Source organism: Musa acuminata, chromosome BXJ3-5 (genome assembly GCF_036884655.1).
Source record: "Musa acuminata AAA Group cultivar baxijiao chromosome BXJ3-5, Cavendish_Baxijiao_AAA, whole genome shotgun sequence".
Lineage (NCBI taxonomy): Eukaryota > Viridiplantae > Streptophyta > Magnoliopsida > Zingiberales > Musaceae > Musa > Musa acuminata.
The window spans coordinates 6,477,402-6,498,743 of record NC_088353.1 but is presented as its reverse complement, the minus strand read 5'-3'; the positions used below and the strand labels follow the sequence as shown (position 1 = coordinate 6,498,743).

Here is a 21,342-nt window from a genome sequence, read left to right as displayed (position 1 = left end):
GAACCTGATGTACCTATTTAGGTTGCACATTCCATCGTGGTGGTTGCGTGTAGGTATGCATCGAACAAACGGCCATAGATTAGCATTAAGCCATAGTGTCCTATGCTTCTAAGATAGTGTTGACGTTTCTGGTTCAAACTCAGTTACGTAGAGTTCTTTGATATTGTCTCCAAAGGGAATGTGTGAAGCTCTCGAAGAGATCATCAAAGATGTCACCTATATAAAACCTATATAAAAATGAAAGCCGAGAGAGATTATTCAAGTCAGATTCATCCGACACATAAATGAGTAACTTTGAGATAGATGAATGTAATTATTGATAATAAAATTAAACCTCATGTTAAAAATGAGCTTGATAGTGAAGGAAAATTATATTTTATGAAATATTCTTCGAAGATAACTTTTAATTATCTTTAATAATCTTAATTTAATTTTCGTTCACGTAGGCGATAACGATAGAAACGATTTATAATTATCTGTCTTGAATCCAGAGATAACTTTTGTCTTTCTTTCAGCTTTGACATCATGTGAATGATATATCATATGGTAGTTGTTGTGGGAAACAGCCTTGAGCCGTGGCCTCAGGGTCGACGCGGCTCGGTTCGGGTCCGGACGACGGGGATCTCCCTAGGGGCGTTCCTCGAGCCCGCCGAGGTGGTCGCACTGAGGCAGTCCGATCGGGACGGGGTGGCCGCTTTCTCCGGGCAAGGGCTCCTCGCCTGCGCGTCCCGCGGGGACCTTCAGCTTCGGACCTGCACAAAGGTCGGGTCGGGAAGTTCGACCCGACCCCTTCGACGATCGAGTCAGTGGATGTGGAGGGGGTTTCAGATGAAGAGGTGTTTTTGTGTGTTTTCCCTCTCTTTCCCCCCCTCTTCTCTGATGAACGAGAGGGTATTTATAGGGAAGCTTATTGTTGTTTGATGTGCCCGCCTGCAAGAGGAAGGCTGATAGCGTCTGACATGAGTATTGGCGTGGTGTGAAGGACCAAGCCTGAGTAGGCGTTAATGTGCCTCGGCCAGTGTTCCGGTTCGGTTGACCGAGTACAATCGTGCCGATCGAGGCATGAGGCATCGACTGACGTCAGCCGAGTCTTATCGTAATTACTATCCATATCATATCAGTAGTTGATCGATAATATCTTTATATCACTTATTCTTGTGTGTAAATAATAGTTCATACAATGATCATCTATTGGAAAGTGTAGAGTTGATATTTCTAAGTGTTTGTTCTGCATGTATTTATTGTTGGCAAACGTTCAAACCTGTTGTTGTCTTCCATTTGCATTTTGTAGCACGATATCTTTCTCTGGTAATGCGTACATGTCCAGTTTTAGCTGCATGGAAACAGGGAGCTGTAGGGGAACCGCTAGAATTAGGACCATTTGGACACCACATGATGTTGAGAGCACACAGGTAAAGTTACCCTAACATAACAGGAATAGTGACATCAATGGTGCACAGCAGATTGGATGTCTGCAAGCCTCTCTCTCTCTCTCTCTCTCTCTCTAATCACATGAAAAAACACAGGCAAAGCTAAGCTAACATGAACAGTGACAGGCAATGAAGCACAGTAGAATGGATGCCTGTGATCCTCTTTCTCTCTCTCTCTCTCCATTAGTAGCTGAGGACAACCAACTGTGGATGCAGTAAGAGATACTGAAGATAAGCAGGCAAATTTTAGAAACAAATGATCTCACTGATGCATCAAACATTTTGCACACACAATCAACAAAACCTTTCCTCGCAATCTGATCAGGTTCCAGTAGAAGATTCATGCACAACATGTGAGCATTGGATTCCCTTCCTCTATTGTAGTCATTTACTCACTCTAAGCAATGTCATGGACAACATTTATTGTCTGGAAGTGTATGGATCACTATCTTCTGTGAACATTGGGCCAAGTTCTATTGTTCATGTGCTTCCCACTAATGGCTGTCAAAGCAAATCAGTCGGAAGAGATAGATAGCTCATCGAATGAAGAGTGCTTCCTGCACCAAAAACGGCACTATTCCTACTGAGACCTCTCTCCCCCTCCCTTGCAGAAGAGGAAGAAGAAGAAATCTCGCACCTATTTTATCCTTTCTTTCTCACCTTACCGTCTCGCTCCGGTGAATGCTCTGCAACTTGGCGCCGAATCCATCGGCAGATATGCTCATGGTCAGCTGCATTTGCTCCTGCTGAGGGTCTTCCTGTTGATGAGAAGGGACTGCATTTTGTTTGCTCCTGTGAATCTTTAATTCCCATTCAGAAGCTCCGGAGAAGGAAGCAGAGGAAACTTTTAGGTCACTCGGGAGACGACCGGAAACCGACAGACAAGTAGGCCGAGAGAAGTCTTCAACAGAGCAGTCTCTGTTAGAGCTAGCGCTAGGATATTTACCAAAGGATAATTTTGACAACCCGACAAGATAATAAAACGGAAAGAATAAAAGCGAGACAAGAATATCAGATATACGTGGCCGACAATATAATAAAACGGAAAGAATAAAAGCGAGACAAGAATATCAGATATACGTGGTTCGGTCAATTGACTTTGACCTACCTCCACGGACGAAAGAGGAGCAAATTACTACTGCAAAAGAAGGACAATTACAAATGCCTTAGGAAGATGTTCCTAAGCCATAAAACACCCGAAAATGCTAAACAAGAAAAACCAAACTATAAGTCCAAACTATTTAAATGAGTATGGACTTAAACCAAGCAAACACTTAGGTTTTTCTTGTGGTACCTCTGACTTCAAAGCCCAGGCCCTTATTTATAGTTCCAAGACGAGACAACAAGTCTGATTTTTCCGATGTGGGACTATGGGACTTGCCAAACTAACAAATCTCCACCTTGGCATGTCCCAACAAAACTTGCTCCACCTTCTTCATAACAGCCCCAACGGGCAATCACCAACAATGAACACCAACCAAGTCCAAGCACTGCTTGAACTTGTAAACCGGAAGAGGCTTCGTAAACATATCAGCTGGATTATCCTTCGTATGAATTTTCTGAACAAGGACTTTTCCCTCAGCAATGATATCCCGAATAAAATGAAACTTCACATCGATGTGTTTTGTCCTCTCATGATACATCTGATCTTTAGTCAAATGAATAGCACTTTGACTATCACAGTAAATTGTAGTAACACTTTGATGCAGACATAATTCGCTGAACAATCCTCTTAACCATAAAACTTCTTTGATCGCCTCTATCACTGCCATATATTCTGCCTCTGTAGTAGATAAAGCTACGACAGGTTGTAAGGAAGCTTTCCAACTAACTGCACAACCGCCAACGCAAAATACATAGCCTGTCAAAGATCTTCGTTTATCAAGATCCGCAGCATAATCAGAGTCGACGTAACCAACCAAAGTGTCACGATTTTTCCCAAATTCCAAACAAACATCTGAAGTCCATTGCAAGTATCTAAGAATCCACTTCACAGCCTGCCAATGTGTTTTACCTGGGTGAGACATATATCTACTAACCACACTGATTGCTTGTGAAATATCTGGACGAGTACAAACCATTGCATACATAATACTATCGATGACACTAGAATATGGAACTTTCACCATATATTCTTCCTCTTCAACTGACTGTGGTGATTGAGCAGCAGATAGCCGAAAATGGCTAGCAAGAGTACTAACTGGCTTACCATTTTTCATGCCAAACCTCTCCAAGACTTTCTTGAGGTAATTTTTCTGAGTCAAAAATAATTTTCCAACTCCTCGATCTCTTTTGATCTCCATGCCAAGAATTTTCTTAGCTGCTCCTAAATCTTTAATTTCAAATTCACTACTCAACTGCATTTTCAAAGTGTGAATTTCTGACAAATTCTTAGCTGCAATAAGCATATCATCAACATAAAGCAACAAATACACAAAAGAGCCACCAGTTAACTTCCGGAAGTAAACACAACTATCATACATGCTCCTCGTGTAACCATGACTCAACATAAAAGAATCAAACCTCTTATACCACTGTCTTGGAGACTACTTCAATCCATACAAGGATTTCTTTAACAAGCAAACATAGTCTTCCTTACCATCAACTTCAAATCTATGAGGTTGCTCCATATAAATTTGTTCTTCAAGTTCACCATGTAAGAAAGCTGTCTTGACATCAAGTTGCTCCAATTCCAAATCATACATGGCAACTAAAGCAAGCAAAACACGAATAGAGCTATGCTTAACAACAGGTGAAAATACGTCATTAAAATCAACACCATGTACCTGACTATAGCCCTTTGCAACCAATCGTGCTTTGTACCTTGCATCTTCAACCCCTGGAATACCTTCCTTCCTTTTGAAGACTCATTTGCATCCAACAATTTTCTTACCCGAAAGCGGCTTCACAAGATCCCAAGTTCTATTCCGATGGAGAGACTCAATTTCTTCATTCATTGCAATCAACCACTTAGCGGAATTATCACAAGAAACTGCATCTGAGTAGGAAGTAGGCTCACCAACTTCACTTGTCTCTTCTGCAACAGACAAAGCATATGCAACCAAATTTGCATATCTTTGTGGTGGTCGAATTTCTCTCCGTGGTCTATCCTTGGCTATGGAATATTGCTCTTCCTCTGGATATCTGCGTCAGTAGACTCGGGACCACCTACTTGTCACGACCTTAGCTGGTTTTGCCTAAGGCGTGCGGCACCCTCGCGCGTCCGTCCGCAAAGGTCAGCCTCCCCGAAGCCTCCCATTATCCCTTAGGACCAACAAAAGAGAGAACGGGTTAAAGAGAACGCCTCAATCGGGATCCACAAGCAAACATGTCCGAAAAACACTTCATAGACAATGCAAATTACAAACAGACTTTACAAGCTCTGAATAGTTGCACAACAAAGGGTAAAATGGTCCATTACAGACCGAAAAGCTCTCGCACGTGTCCACATGACACAACCTTTATTTACAAGCCTAAAGAGGCCACCAACAAAACTAACATGGGACTATTTAGCCTTCGGCCGCCCCTCTACCTGCTGTACAAGGCATGAACATGCCAAAAGACAACGGACAGACATAAGCATTACATCCAACATCTTGTTTATAAGTTTGTCCATTACATTCTCCCCCACTTATCCCTTCGACGTCCTCATCGAAGCCTTTGTGAACACTGCAACTCTTCGCCTTTGCTGAGTCTTCAATCTTCCGCTCCAACTGCAATGCGCCTCCTGGCTCCCAACTACTCTCCGCTGCTGTTTTTGAGTAGTCGAACCTTTGATCCGCTTTGCTGCTTCAACTCACCAATGACTCTGACTCTGGTGTGGGGTTGGCTGAGTTGTGTTGATCCTTGTATCGTCTTCTCCATCAACTCTGCCGCCTACTCCACTGAGTAGCAAAGGTACAACACCGCGTACTGCCTGCTTCGTACCTTGGTCGTGCACTCTTGCATCACCTGAAGTCCTTCACTTACGGCTATTTGATGAGAAACTTGTTGACACCGGTCTTACGAAGTTTCTTGGCCTCTGCCCTTCAGCCTTGTCTCGGTACTTGGAGATTGCCTCTGCATGCTCCACCTCCTCGGCCCCTTTCATGACCAAGTGCTCTCCTTCCGTGAGAGCAAGGGATCAATGACTTGCATGGAAGTCCCGCCTCTGCGGTACCATGGCGCTGCCATGCCCATGGCCCTACTATCCGTTGCCTCGCCTCTGTATCCCTTTTCTTCACAATCAGTAGAGATGTCTTTGTGGCACTCCTCTGAGTCCACCTCCATTCTAACTGATGCTTGATTTTGGGTAGCTAAGTCCCTCAGGACTCGTCGTCGCTTCCTCGCCCCTTTCGACCCCCTGCTTCAACACCTCTGTGTTTTCCAAGCAGTCCGTTTGGTCGATGGAAAGACAGACTGCAACTCCTATGCATGGCCTCTGCCATCACATTGTAGAGTTTGCACTGATTCTGTTCTCCTTAGCTTCCTTGGTAGCAACGTTCGCTTACTCGACCTTGTCCTCTGACTTGTCGGGCTCCCTTAAGCGAATATGAGCTCTGGAGCAGTCCAACTCTCCAGCTGCTTCGATCATACCTCTGTATGATCAAGTCCCTCCCATGGAACTCACTGGTACTTGCATTCGAACTTTTCCCTTGGTGGAACACAGCCCCCATATGCTGATGACCAAGGCTTTCATCCGATGCAAAATTCGATGCACGCCCGAAAGACCCGCCTCTGCGGTACCATGGCCTTCACTCCTTGAATCCATAGCCCTTCTTGCCGTCGTGTTGTTCACCGAAGTGGAGCTTCCAGTAACTCCCGATCATACCTCCATATGATCTCATCCCTCACGGGACTGATTGTGTGTATCGCATTGCCACGAACTGTTCCACCACGATCCGCTGCACCATGTCGCCTCCTAGTGACATCTCCATTGCATTCTGATCCTTGTGGAATAAACTCAAATTGTGAACCCTCCATGTGTGGCCTCTGCCAATACATCGCAGGGTCCCTTCCACCTTCGATTTTGTTCGCTCCTCTGGCAATCGACCTTCATCCACCCACTCTTGGGTCACACCTAGATGAAGCACCGCTCTAGGACAGTCCGTCGCCTAGTAGCTCTCGAAGTCCACCGACTTCACTGTAATCTGTGCACCATTGTCTGGATCCTGGGCCTCTGCCCCTACCAGCACAATCTCCGCTGTGCACTGCTTCCTTCATAGCAACTCAAATGGCAACACTGTGGCATATTCTTCAAGAGTACCCGCCTCTGCATCCTCTTGCCCCGTGCTAAGGCCCTTCTGAACCCAACTTCACCTCCGCAAATTGAGTCGCCTTAGTTCCTCCATCAAATGCTTCTCCGAGTTAAGGTGCATGTGCCGCGAAGCTCCCTTCGTCTTTGGCACCATGCAAGATGAGTCCGCTCCGTCAGAAAGAAGGACCCATGGAACAACATGATCCTACTCTTGCCTCTGCAAGAGTTCATGTCCTTGACCTATGTCTAAGGAAAGCACTGTGCCTCTGCTCCATGTTCCAACTTCTATGCTGGCTCCCTTCATGCGGCTTGGGTACTTCGCCAAGTTACACCCAAGTTGTTCCGCTCCTCGTTTTTGCATTGAGTCGATGGTGGCCCTCGCGCCCACCATTCCACGGGTCAGCCCTCCCTTGAGTCTGATATCCACATCGACTCCAAGTGTACCTTCATAAGTTGCTTTAGGTCGCTCCCCCACTTGATCTCGCAATGCATCCACCAATGCATCCTCTCGAGCGAGATCATGCGACAACTCCTCGCCGCTTGCTCAGTCCATCGAGCTTCGTGAAGTTGTTGTTTGTGAGGTACTCCTCCTCAACATGTGAAGTCCGTCTCACATGATTCTCCCTCTAGAGTGCCGAGACTTATCCCTCCTAGATAACTGTCCCGTTGGAGCAACATCTCTCTTCGTTTCAGAGACCACCATCCCCTTGGACTACTCCGATCTGCTGAACAAACTGTGCATTGTTCTGCCTCTTGCAAACACACTTGCTAGATTGCGCCTCCACGTCAATACAGCCACCGTCGCACCCCTCAAGGCCTAGCAACATGCTAAACTCGTTGCACACTTCAGCCTCCTCCGGACGTATCCTTTGCATGCCGAAGAGAAAGTTTTAATGCTCCATGGCGCCGAGTCTCGACCGCCTTGGGGGATGGCCACGAACATTCCATCGTCCGCATACAAGCCCATGCATGAGTACCGAATTCTTCGAGTTAGCAATTCCCCTGACCTCTGTGAGCTTTGCACAACTCTTTTAGTCGCTGAGCAACTCATTCCACTTTGCATGGTCTCATCCTTTGCCAAGCGCCTCGCTTGCCTTGAGCACCATCAAGTAAAGTTGTCAACGTTGAGCCGTAGCTCAAACTCAGCCATCCCAGCCTTTGTGCGCTCCGCATTCTTCCAAGCTTGCCTATTCTCGTGGTGCCTCTTGCGCGAAGGGTTGGCCATTCCTCAGAATGCCAATGTTAGATGCCCGCTCCTCTGAGCGACTCTTTTCCCTACATCTCCATGCCCGTTTTCCCTTGAACGGTCGCGCGTTGCTGACTGCCCTCAACGCAGCCGTGCTAGGTCCCCCACATTTGTATGTCAAGTGTTTATATGAGTGCTTGTCCCGCTCTGATACCATAATGTCACGACCTTAGCTGGTTTTGCCTAAGGCGTGCGGCACCCTCGCGCGTCCGTCCGTAAAGGTCAGCCTCCCCGAAGCCTCCCATTATCCCTTAGGACCAACAAAAGAGAGAACGGGTTAAAGAGAACGCCTCAATCGGGATCCACAAGCAAACATATCCGAAAAACACTTCATAGACAATGCAAATTACAAACAGACTTTACACGCTCTGAATAGTTGCACAACAAAGGGTAAAATGGTCCATTACAGACCGAAAAGCTCTCGCACGTGTTCACATGACACAATCTTTATTTACAAGCCTAAAGAGGCCACCAACCCAACTAACATGGGACTATTTAGCCTTCGGCCGCCCCTCTACCTGCTGTACAAGGCATGAACATGCCAAAAGACAACGGACAGACATAAGCATTACATCCAACATCTTGTTTATAAGTTTGTCCGTTACATACTGGCATTCTTTGAGTAAAAGAGTTCGACTTAAAAGAATCTGAACTACCAATCTCAAGCTCCACCTGTTTCTGCGCACTATCATTTGTACAACTAGTAGAATCCTCTTTGGAAGATAACATAGATAATTCATCAAAAGTAACATCTCTACTGATTATAAATTTTGGGGATTTGGGATCAGAACACCATAATTTGTATCCTTTCACCCCAGAAGCATACCCAAGGAAAATACATTTTTTAGCTCGAGGCTCTAATTTTCCTTCATTTACATGTATGTATGCTGGACACCCAAAAATTTTTAAATCAGAGTAATCAGCAGGAGTACCTGACCAAACTTCCTCCTGAGTTTTATTTAAGTGCTGCAGAAGGAGCGCGGTTAACAACGTAACAAGCCATATTAATCGCCTCTGCCCAAAAGTCCTTTGTCAACCCTGCATTTGAGATCATACACCTCGCTCTCTCCAAGAGTGTTATGTTCATACGTTCGGCCACACCATTTTGCTGAGGCGTCATCCTAACAGTGTGATGCCGAACGATTCCTTCATTTTTGCAGAATTCTTCAAAATCACCTTCACAAAATTCCATGCCATTATCTGTTCGAAGCCGCTTAATCTGTTTACCCGTTTGCTTCTCAATCAAAGCCTTCCATTATTTAAATGTTAGAAAAACATCATTTTTATGCTTCAAAAAATAAACCCAAACTTTCCTCAAATAATCATCAATGAAAGTCAACATATACCTGGCACCACCCTTAGACTGAACTTGAGCTGGACCCCAAAGGTCTGAATGAATATAGTCAAGAGTACCTTTTGTTTTGTGAACTGTCGGAGAAGTGAAGCTGACTCTTTTTTGCTTTCCAAAAATGCAGTGTTCACAAAAATCAAGTGGCCCAGTACTTTGCCCGCAAAGTAGACCCATTTTGCTCAATATGCTCAAACCTTTTTCACTCATATGACCCAAACGCATATGCCATAATTTGGTGATGTCAGAATCAGACAATGATGATGACGAAACTGCAACCGAACCTGTGACAGTAGTTCCCTGCAGAATATACAAGCTATCAGACCTACAAGCTTTCATAACAATAAGGGCACTTCTAGAAACTTTCATAACTCCACCTTCAGCTGTGTATTTACACCCAAGGGCCTCTAGGGTGTCTAAAGAGATGATATTCTTTTTTAAATCAGGAACATGTCTAACATTAGTGAGCATCCTCACAATACCATCATGCATTTTAATTCGGATTGTGCCTCTACCAACAACATCACATGTGGCATTATTGCCCATCAAAACAATTCCACCATTACAAGATTCATACGTGGAAAACAAATCCCTATTGGGACACATGTGATAAGAACAACCTGAATCTAAAATCCATTCATTTTTAGACCTCGTCCTGTCATCAATAGCAGAGAAAATATTTCCAACATTTTCATCGGTTGCTACACTAACTTCAGCGGATTCAATAGTTTTCTCAACAAAATTTTCCTTTTGCTTTAATTTATTTTTCAATTTAAAGCAATCAGATTTAATGTGCCCTATTTTATGACAATATCTGCATTCCAAATTTCTATGTCTGGATTTAGATCTAGATTTAAATCTACTACTGTCAAATTCTCTTTTATCCATTCTCCCCCTAACAACCAGACCCTCAGCCTGATTCTCTCTACTTTCCCCAGTGATATTCTTGTCTATCTGCTCCTTAGATTTCAGTAGATTTAATTTCTTGATACAAAACTATTTCTTTTCCATAAATCAAAGTATCACGGAAATGCTTAAAAGATTGGAGAAGAGAACACAAGAGTAACAAAGCCTTATCCTCATCATCAATTTTTGCATCTATATTCTCCAAATTCATAACCAAAAGAATCAAACTTATCAAGATGTGAGAGTATAGATGTACCTTCAATCATCCGAAGCATATATAGACTCTGCTTCAAGTAGAGACGATTCTCCACTGTCCTCTTCATGTACAAGGCTTTAAGCTTGTCCCACATGCTCTTAGTCGTAGTCTCCGTAGCTACCTCTCGTAAAACCTCGTCAGAGAGATTTAGAATGATGCTTGATCGGGCCTTCTTATCCATACCCGCAAGCTCTTCTTTTGACATATCATCTGGAATGCTCTCAGCTCCCTGTAGTACCAAATCAACTCCGTCTTGAACCAGAATGGCCTCCATCTTGAGTTGCCACAAGCCAAAGTTGATATTTCTGTCGAATTTCTCGACAACAATCTTTGTTATTGTTATCGTTGCCAAAAGATCCCAGAACCAGGCTCTGATACCAGTTTGTTAGAGCTAGCCCCAGGATATTTACCAAAGGATAATTTTGGCAACCCGACAAGACAATAAAACAGAAAGAATAAAAGCGAGACAAGAACACCAGATATACGTGGTTCGGTCAATTGACTTTGACCTATATCCACGGACGAAAGAGGAGCAAATTACTACTGCAAAAGAAGGACAATTACAAATGCCTTAGGAAATGTTCCTAGGCCATAAAACATCCGAAAATACTAAACAAGAAAAACCAAACTATAAGTCCAAACTATTTAAATGAGTACGGACTTAAACCAAGCAAGTACTTAGGTTTTTCTTGTATGCCTCTAACTTCAAAGCCCATACCCTTATTTATAGTTCTAAGACGAGACAACAAGTCTGATTTTCCCGATGTAGGACTATAGGACTTGCCAAACTAATGGTCTCCATCTCCATACCCTCTCTCGCAAACCTCGAACCCTACCGGGTGGAGGAGGAGGCAATTGGAGTACCATTGCAACTTCGGGTTCGGGTCGATTGACCCGGTCTTTAACGAACCTTTCTTTTGCTATAGGATTCGGATCCGGTAAGCGGATCGTTTACACCCGTTGGGCTAAAGCTCCGATTCCAGGGTGTCGATAAATGATATAGGCGCCGCAGGCACGTGTGATGGTCGCGACCATGGCGTCCTCCCCTCACAGCCTCTTCTCCGCGCTCCGATCCCTACCATCTCCCCCTCCTCCTCGTTCCCGTTCTCTCAAAACCTTCGCGCTTGTGTCCTCTCCTTCCTCTTCTTGTTTCGTGTCCGTTTCTTGTATTTATCGCCCATCAGGCCTGCGGTTCCCCTTGACCCCTCCGAAGAAAAGGGCGCTCCGCCGGGCCTCTGCCTCCACCCCCTTCGTCGCCGCCGCACTCGGGAAGCTCTCGGACGCGGAGCTTGTTCCGGTTCCGAAGGGCCCTGGAGAGTCGGACGGCAAATTTTCCTCCGGCGCCGGCGTCTACGGGGTCTACGATAAGGAAGGGGATCTCCAGTTCATCGGGATATCGCGCAATATTGCGAGCAGCATCGCCAGCCACTCAAAGTTCGTCCCCGATCTGTGCCATTCGGTGAAGGTAATCCCTCGAAAAGCTGGAACCAATCGAAGTAATTTGGGTCCAAAACCGGATTCTTTAATAAAAATTACTCTTTGATTAGATTTTCACAAAATCGAATTCTGATTCGTAATAAAAAATATCAAAATCGTATCTTTTTGAAAAGATTCCACGCGTGGATCGCCTTTTATCGTATACTTCTTTGTCTTCTTTCACCATCTTTGAATTCTTCTGTGAATCCAAAACCATAAAAGAAATGAACTCGTCGATGACCGACTTTGTACTTGGGGATTACGACACCAACACGACTTGTTTCACTTGATCTGCCCCTCGGTAAGTTTTCACTGAATCCCCCAGTGCAACAGTTGATGATTAGAACTGTTGGATCTTTGTCCGATGAATGTGCTTTCAGGTCTGTGTCAATGCTTCATAGGGAAAGTATAAGTTGATCTAGTGAGCTTGGTGAAACTTGATTCTTGGAAATTGGTGGCGTTGTCATTCTCAAATCAGTCAACCAAGAAAAGGATAGCATTTTCTGATTTATTATTCTCTGAAGGTATATTAGGTATTCACTTAAATGCCAATGGAAACATATTAGTTAGTTCTAAAACTTTCTTAAAGACGCATCAGTAATGTTATGCCAAGTGAGAAGCTAAAAATATTTAATTAGATCATGCAAGTCCCTTTTAGTGTTTAATGATTCTGTATAGTTTTCTGTGATAGTTGACCCATCGGTCCTAGAATTTGGAGTTCTTCTAAATGATGGTATGTTGGAACTATCCAAGAAAAACTCCGAGTTTGGAGTTGGAATTATACTAGAAAATGACTTCTGCGAGAGTTCTGTAGGGTTAATCAAGAAAGGCTTTGTGGAATTTGTGATGTTACAACACTTTACCAGCAAAAGTGTATTCGAGCCTAAGCAAGGTTTGGATAATCTAAACTGAACGGCAAGGTTTACGTTATATTTCAGCATTCAATAATCTGTGGATTCTGCCCCACAGTATGATGCAAGATGGCCGCACAATAATTCTCGCAGCCGCCATCCATTTTTCTTTAGTGATTCATTCTTTCCTCTTTAGTTATCAGCTTTCTACCTTCGATCAAGGTAAACTTAGTAGCTAACCCGTTTTAGTTGCAATTACATCGAGATCCATTGACAATCCTAACTACTTGAAATACTGACCCATTTGATATTTTTGTTTCAGAACTGTTTTCCCTTTCTTCTTCTAGCAAAACCTTAAGATTTCAGTTTGCTGTAGTATTACTGAACACACCCTTATCTAATTATTTCTCGATAAGACCCAATGGTATTAGAAACAACTTGTTTGGGTCATAATAGCTTCTTCCAGTGTGAAGTCATCGTCTCCAAGGGATCTTCTCACAGTATCGCATCCTACCAAAAAATATGTACCGGACAATTTTCAAGCTCTATATCCCTTAGTATTTCCAAGCAAGGATTCTTTGGTTTTCCTTGCATCTCCTAGCACTTTAATTTGAATTGGCCAGTTTGATCCTGGTAGTTCATTGATGCATTTACACATTTTTTTCATACTTGTTCGAATATGTTCAAACAATTATTACTCATATTATAAATGATACTGATACGCAATATCATATTATGTGATAACATCTGATGTTTTTCTAAAGCATATATAGTTAACTAACTCTTTGAACATTTGCTTCCTAACTGCTTAACATTTGAACATCTTTCATGATTCATTGAAACAAAAGTAGTTGAGGAACTGCATTTGGTTGAATAACCTCATCATCTTGGTCAAAGAGATTCTGTGTTGAATGAATCAATCCTCATGATTTTGCCCTTATGTGGAATGTTGAATTATGTCACACGAAGAACACCGTTATGCTTTCTTGTACCTTCTATATAAACTATAAACTTCACAGAAATTCTGAAAGTATTTATTCAAGAAACTTCCGTAGACCTATGGTTAAGCATATCTTATAGAGAAAGCATTCAATTGCCACAGATAAGGGAGTAGGAAAGAACGACGGGACACCTTATGTATTGCTTCTAATTCCATGCTGTGGATTTACAATAGGACTGCAAGTATGGAACTCAAAGTTAAAGGTTATTTCATATTAGAGATTATATGAACAGAACATAGAGCAAAGATTCCAAGCATACTTTGACCAGTAATTTCCTTAACTCTTATCATTGCAGGTAAGCCTAATTGATGAGGTTGAACCGGACCGAACCGTTCTAACCAACGCTTGGAAATCATGGATGGAAGAGCATATCTCGGCCACCGGGAAAGTCCCACCGGGGAATGAATCTGGAAACAACACATGGGTCAGGCGGCCGCAGAAAAAGCCAGATCTACGACTGATGCCTGGTCGCAATGTTCAGTTGACTGTCCCTCTGGAGCAGCTCATCGATCGGCTCGTGAAGGAAAAGAAGGTAGTTGCATTCATCAAAGGATCAAGGAGTGCTCCGCTCTGTGGTTTCTCTCAAAGGGTTATCGGAATATTGGAGGCTCACGGCATCGACTACGAATCTGTTGATGTGCTGGACGAGGAGTACAACTATGGGTTGAGGGAGGCGCTGAAGAGCTACAGCAATTGGCCCACATTCCCGCAGGTCTTTGCCAACGGAGAGCTTGTAGGTGGATGTGATATCATTTCCTCCATGGCAGAGACAGGTGAGCTTGCTTCACTTCTCCAGAAGTAAGCCAATCATGTTATTTGATCTTGTCATATCGAGAAACCATTAAAGGTAGAGAGATATTTGAAGATTCCTGAATTGTAACTTGCAAGAGTTGTTGTGATCGAGCCTTTCTACAGCCATAAGATTGGCATGTACTGACGGCCATGGCCCCATGTGTCTTCTTCTTCCCAAAGAACACCCCATAAACAGGCGGATAACAAGGGAACAGTTGGCCTTAGTTTATGCATGCAGACACGTCCCAAAGGCTGCTGCTCCACACGATGCAATGCATCTGAAACATGTCGGTGAAGCACGAGATCATCACCGAAATCTTTGAAGCTTGCCTACCTTTCAAACTACGAACATCACGTAGCCGCCTTGGAATCAATTCTAGTCGGGAGTCTTCTAAATGCCGTGTGCAATTTGTTACGGGGAAATATGCTGCAAAAGATCACAACGTTAGGAAAATGGCATCTAATTGATTGCGACTAAAAATCCTCAAGCCAAAATTTTCATGATATCGTATCATAAATGCAGCAATTAAGCATAATATGTTTGAAGTATGCAACAGGTTGGGAAAACTAAGCTTTCCCTCCGAATGGCTTCCTCCTCGGCCTCCTCCTCCGACGCCGTCAAACCAATCCCTCGCCAGCTCCCTTCCCGCTGACGACGATGCTGCCCTCCCCCGCCTCCTCCACCAACTCCTCGCCGCCCGGACCCTCTCCCGTCCCTCGCCGCTCCCTGCGTCCTGATTTCTCGCCTGTTATATACTTAGATCAGCCCCCGCCAAGTGACCTTCTCCGCGCCGCGTCCGACTTCGGGTTCTTCCACCTTGCCCGCCACGGCGTCCCCTCCGCCCTCGCCGAATCGCAGTCCTTCCTCCGATCTGACTGGCTTCCGGTCAACAATCTTCTATCCCTCGGCTTCCACCCTGAGGATCTCGATCACGATGATCAAGATCGGATTTTGATGTTGGATACCGGTGGAAGGGTGGACGGAGACGGGTTTGCATCTCTTCCGGCGTTGCTAGAGTTTGGTAAATGCTTGGAGAAGGTGGGATTACGGGTGGTAGATATGCTGTCCTCCATGATAGAGGGGTTCTGCAAAAACCCCTTTGAGAAGCGGAGTTATACACACCAAGGTGTTTGATATGGATCTCTTCTTACGACATTGACATAAATACTGATAAAACTGGCTATCAAATGAGGAAAAGCAAGTGTTATCCGTATGTGTTCAGTATGAGATGAACTGGTGGAAGCAGCTATCTTGCTATTGGTGACTCGGGTGAGCTGATTTCTATAGCTCCTGTTGCAGATCACACTCGGGGACATTGCACAGGTGAGTTGTTTGATCCCATTCTGCTACAGGTAACTGTGACAAATCTGAAATTGAATTGAATGCTTTTGGATATGTATGACAATAGTGTAGAACTTATGGTCTGTCTCACGTCGAGGAAGGATTTCCCTCGACAAAACGGAGGATTTTCTCATATAATATAACAATTGGCAGTATAAGATTGTATCGTACACCTTCGACTACTCTCATGCCCATTTGTTAGATTAACCATATGCATTTTTAGCTTAGTTTGATCAAACCTGTTGAGCATAACTTTGAAGGTATGATACAATTGCTAAGTCCAAAGTGCATCCCAATCCATATATATAATTGCTGTAATGATTTGCTTGTGGGAAGGTTTGGAGCAATGCAAGGTTCAAGAGAGTGAGAAGCAGGCCTCAGCCAACTTCCTTGCCTTTTGATGGCTGTGATGCCGCACCGGCTGCACATCCTTGACAGTGCTGGTGACAGTGCCACTTGATACTGTTATCTCCCCGCTGTTGCCTTCAGCAGCGGAGGGCTGTGGTGCTGGTGATGCTGATGAAGGTGATGAAGACATTGGAAGAAGGTTTCATGCCTTCTACTCGGAAGAATACGCATGGAGAATTTATCGCGAGCGCCTCCTCCACGAAGATCCACTGTTGAGATACCGGAGTTAGCATCATCCTAATGTTTCATTTGTCTTCTACATAGGTTCGATCAAGTTTTATTTTAGGAAAAATATTTACCCAATAAACGAAATAAACTTAAATCAATTTAGATATATATCGGATTGACGATCAAATTCGATGGTAAGACTGATTATATCACAAGCCCACAACATTTGAGGCCCATTAAGAGCCCAATATAATTGCTTCTGTTGAAACCCCTTGCTTCGGAATCGCCGTCACCAGCACGGGCACTAAGCCCGTCGATTCTTTTTCTGTGGTAGGTGAAGGAAGTCGTGCGCCGATCGAGTCGGAGACGAAGAGGAAGGGCAGTGGGGTGGGTGTAGAATAGAGTAGAGATGGGTTCTCGTCCCCCTCCTCGGAAGTGCGAGGTCTGCCGCGTAGCGCAATCCAAGTACAAGTGCCCTAATTGCCTTGTCCCCTAGTAAGTTCGCATCATTCTCCGCTTGCCCCTTATCTAGTCACAATGCATCGATTAGGAGAGTCATCGGTGGTTCTTATCTGTAGCGTAGGCTAAAAGATGTTAATTTATTGATGTTTTTTTCTTTCTTTTTCTTCTTTTGTTCTTCGGTGATGATGATGATGTGGGCGAGTCGTTGGATGTGGTTTTATCTCCGAAGCTTTGATTATTTTTAGTTACCTTCACCTGTCATAGTAATTCCGAAAGGGTAAACTCTTTCGATGCTTGATTTCTCTCAACCGGAAGGTTATGCTATCTGCGCTGCATTGAGTTCATGGTAAGACATCGTTACCATCGTGTGATTGTTGTTGGTTATGCTTGAACCTAAGGTGAGAGCAATCACAAGGTTGCAGAGTAACATGCCAAATTAATTGTCCCTAGAGGTAGAGTTAAATACGAGGCGGCAGATTTACTCCAATAAGAGACAACTTGCTATGTTGATTTAACTTTTTTGCTGCATGCTAAGAGAACAATGCAAGCCGGATCTAAACCTTTTGTGAGGCATTTATTCGAATAATCTATAACAGTGACTCTAGGGTCATTTTCCTTCGGTTTATTATTTACTTTGATGCCTATCAAATTTTGTACAGTTATTAATATAAATATTGCTTTTTTTGCATGCAGTTGTTCCTTGGCATGCTTCAAGAAACATAAAGGTACAAATGACTCAATATTTATTTACTTTTGATTTTCTGTTTTATCTCTGTGTTAATTGTTTCTGTTTGGATTCCTTAAAAAAGAATTTCGAGTCTTGTTGAAGAGCTCCTTTTGGGACCTTGATGTTGTGGTAAAGTTTCTCTTTGCCTGCTAGAGTAAGATTATTTGTGTTAATTATCCCAAATAGCAGGAGCCGCATACTTTGGGTCACTCTTTTTTTTTTTTGAAAATTTCTATTTAGGTTGAATGAATATTGTGGATTATGAAAATTTATTATAGAGGTTTTGGTACTATGTAAACTACTAAAGAAAGCAGCAACTAATCGGGAAGATTGTAATTAGCTGGATATATCTTTTATAGGCATTCACCAAAGATTGTATATTAGTTGGATATGTCTTTCATATGTATTCATCGAATTTATGTTTGTACTACTTCTGCAACTATTTGTATTATATTTTGGTACCTGATACCAAACACATATATAGATCTGCATGAAAAGTTATTTTGAGAAAACTTAACAAATTTATGTATCTGGATCATCTCAGGCATTCATTTGAAGTGTTGCTCTGGATACAATATTTGTATTAAAACTGCCAAACTAGATTGGATGCACATAGACCATTTTACCAGAGACATTTGTTTAGTTGTTTCTCTTGTGTTCCCACTAACTTATGAGCCATAATTGTCTTAAAAAAAAAAATCTAGCCTTTTGTTGTCTCATACGAAGTCGAGAAACTGTGGCAATGATTCCTTGAAGTAATGGTTTTGAGCCTTGACATTAGTTATGAGGTCAAGAAATTGTTGCAATGATTTCCTTGAAGTAATGGTTTTGAGCCTTGACATTAGTTATGAGGTTGTGGTGCAGCATATATATTATAAAGACATACCATTGAGTTTGTGTTCTTCATGCGACTAAGTTTCTTTCTTATCTTACTGGTGCAGAAAATCCATGCAAAAAGCCATTGCCTTCAGTGGAAGAAACACGTAAGATTTCTGTTACTTCACAAGAAGTTTAGACATATATGATTTACATTGACAGTTGCAGTTTATCATTAAAATTTCTGTGTTAGGCAAAACACCTTTTTTATTACCTCTCTTAGTTGCTTTCGATGCATACATTTTTATCGAGGGTAATCTGCTTTTTGATAATTTGACAACCTGTTGGATATGCTGTATTTGCTTGTTGGCTCATCTTGCCTACGTTCTTCTGTGCGCCAAAAACTTGTCATTTACAGATAACTTTGCTGTCATATATTTGTATTAAATTTTATCATTAATTCTGTAGATGTATATCACTTGTCAGTTGTCATGTGGCTCACCTTATACGGATATCCATGTCTCTGTCTTATGCAGCAAACTTGATGCTTCCTGAACGATCATATGAGGTCAATGATCCAAGTTGGGTTGTTGATAAAGAACGATTACAGTTGATAGGTAATGCCTAGTTGTAAATCTCATTCAAATTCTTCTACTGTCATATTATATTGTTAATTCAGTTATCATGATTAATAATTATATTGTGACAGTTAGCATTCTTTTAGCTCTTTATTTAAGGTGGCTAAAAATATGAGAGTTCAAAATTGGAAAGCAGCTATTTTTCTAGGCTATGATTGGCATGGGATTTGGGAAGAACCATTGTGTATCTTTAGAGAAGCATTTCCATTAATGGGAGAGGAAATAAGTAATGGTGGACATAACAATCATGGAATCAATCTGAACAAAGTTTTGTAGAGAGGTCACTTTGTTTATTTGGTTATAGTAGAGGGAACATTTGTTGTGTTGTCTATGATTATCGAGTGTATGATCATTTTTGGTTGTTACGAACAAATAATTCATAGGACAATATGTAGTCTTCGTATGAAAATTTTGTAGTTTTTCTTCATTGTTTTTAAGCGAGTGGACATTCAAGATCAAGTTCTTGAGGGTTTGATTATTGCTTCTCTGTTGCATAACCATTTTAGGTTTCAATCTGCAATTTTTTTAATTAAAATATAACACTACTATCATAATACTAATTTCTTAGTTGCTGTGTGGTAGCTTACAGAATTTTTTTGGATTTTCTGGGTAGCCATGACTCAAACTGTCTAGACTGTAGTCATTGGTTTTCTTATAAGAGTAGAAGCAAAACTGTGGTCTTCTTTGTCAAATTGATGATTTTGCCAACCAGGAAAGCTGCTTCGGTTAGCATCATACTTTTACCAGTGATATAAGTTCAGATGCCCTCTTCTGACTAGAATGATTAATTCTTTTAAAGTTTGATGTAATGAGTAAGCCTGTTAGTTGGGTTGCCTGATTCTTTTTGCTATGATTTGATATTCTGTGAGGTTCAGCTAGTGTCTGGCACGAAATTTCTTTTACACTTGGTGTCCAAAATGTTGTCTTCCTTCCCTTTTCTGTATCTCATGAGTCCTAGTTTACTTATGACCCTTTGCATGCCAATTTTTGACTGGCAGCAAACTCAAGTGAAATACGAGAGGCCTTACGGAATGGAGACCTAAGGAGGATAATTCAGAAAATCGATGGCAGTGATGACCCAGAAGATGTAATTGTTCGCCACCATGAAATCACTATTGTTGTTCCTGTTCTAGTTGAACACTCGTTGACATTTGAATTAATTAATTATATATTGTTTATATCTAACCTTAATTCATTCTATAACATTTTACAGCAACTGATCAATGCCATGGAAGAGCACATTTTTCATGATTTTACCGAAAAGGTACATCATACTTCCTAATATGCAATTATGAAATCTTTACCAATTCTTTCGTTCATAGGATTTCGAATATTGAAAATGTTCTCATCATACATAGTGCAGTAAATGTTTGATATTCCTTTATGCAGATCCTCTCCATTATAAGTCCACAAGAGTGACGCCGCATTCAGAACCGAGGCATGATGATCCTAATTGTAAGTCCTTTGGATTTGGTTACGATCAAGATATGAAGATCACCCATAACACTTTTGTTGTTAGTTTATAGCACTTAATATCTACGGATATTTATAGGGCACTTAAGCATGCTCCTCTGGTCTTGGTATTCTTTTTTGTTAGAACCTATTAACCCTGTCTTTTGCTGGTTATCTAAAGCTGCAATATTTTGAGTTTCCATGTCTTGGGAGTTTATTGTGCTTCTTATAGTTGCTAACAGAGTCACTCCCTATCTACAAGAAAAGGCAAAATCTTACATCCAGTTTCGGCTGGCTTCCAAATGCAACAACATGTCACGATCTTAGCTGGTTTTGCCTAAGGCGTGCGGCACCCTCGTGCGTCCGTCCGCAAAGGTCAGCCTCCCCGAAGCTTCCCATTGTCCCTTAGGACCAACAAAAGAGATAACGGGTTAAAGAGAACGCCTCAATCGGGATCCACAAGCAAACATGTCCGAAAAACACTTCATAGACAATACAAATTACAAACAGACTTTACAAGCTCTGAATAGTTGCACAACAAAGGGTAAAATGGTTCATTACAGACCAAAAAGCTCTCGCACGTGTTCACATGACACAACCTTTATTTACAAGCCTAAAGAGGCCACCAATCCAACTAAAATGAGACTTATAAGCCTTCGGTCGCCCCTCTACCTGCTATACAAGGCATGAACATGCCAAAAGACAACGGACAGACATCGGCATTACATCCAACATCTTGTTTAGAAGTTTGTCCGTTACATTCTCCCCCACTTATCCCTTCGACGTC

General features: G+C 42.4%; 2 protein-coding genes and 1 pseudogene across 2 annotated transcripts; all 3 read left to right on the top strand.

The window, feature by feature from the left end:
- Positions 1-11,432: 11,432 nt before the first annotated feature.
- On the top strand, positions 11,433-14,624 carry LOC103984920 (monothiol glutaredoxin-S12, chloroplastic). The gene is made up of 2 exons (XM_009402496.3): positions 11,433-11,887; positions 14,046-14,624. Exons 1-2 carry the CDS (start codon positions 11,444-11,446, stop codon positions 14,550-14,552), a joined length of 951 nt encoding a protein of 316 aa, XP_009400771.3. The 5' UTR covers positions 11,433-11,443; the 3' UTR covers positions 14,553-14,624.
- Positions 14,625-15,200: 576 nt separating this feature from the next.
- LOC103985070 (uncharacterized) lies at positions 15,201-16,650 on the top strand (annotated as a pseudogene).
- Positions 16,651-16,736: 86 nt separating this feature from the next.
- On the top strand, positions 16,737-20,757 carry LOC135639106 (uncharacterized). The gene is made up of 7 exons (XM_065152881.1): positions 16,737-16,955; positions 17,616-17,647; positions 18,591-18,632; positions 19,002-19,082; positions 20,102-20,190; positions 20,317-20,367; positions 20,493-20,757. Exons 1-7 carry the CDS (start codon positions 16,870-16,872, stop codon positions 20,520-20,522), a joined length of 411 nt encoding a protein of 136 aa, XP_065008953.1. The 5' UTR covers positions 16,737-16,869; the 3' UTR covers positions 20,523-20,757.
- The last annotated feature ends 585 nt before the right edge of the window (positions 20,758-21,342 follow it).

What these genes read in the sequence shown, in the direction of transcription:
- LOC103984920 (XM_009402496.3), top strand. Translation starts at nt 11,444, where the DNA reads ATGGTCGCGACCATGGCGTCCTCCCCTCACAGCCTCTTCTCCGCGCTC. An exon ending in ATCTGTGCCATTCGGTGAAG is followed by an intron (nt 11,888 to 14,045) that starts GTAATCCCTCGA and finishes TTATCATTGCAG; the next exon opens with GTAAGCCTAATTGATGAGGT.
- LOC135639106 (XM_065152881.1), top strand. Translation starts at nt 16,870, where the DNA reads ATGGGTTCTCGTCCCCCTCCTCGGAAGTGCGAGGTCTGCCGCGTAGCG. An exon ending in ATGCTTCAAGAAACATAAAG is followed by an intron (nt 17,648 to 18,590) that starts GTACAAATGACT and finishes TTACTGGTGCAG; the next exon opens with AAAATCCATGCAAAAAGCCA. An exon ending in AGAACGATTACAGTTGATAG is followed by an intron (nt 19,083 to 20,101) that starts GTAATGCCTAGT and finishes TTTGACTGGCAG; the next exon opens with CAAACTCAAGTGAAATACGA.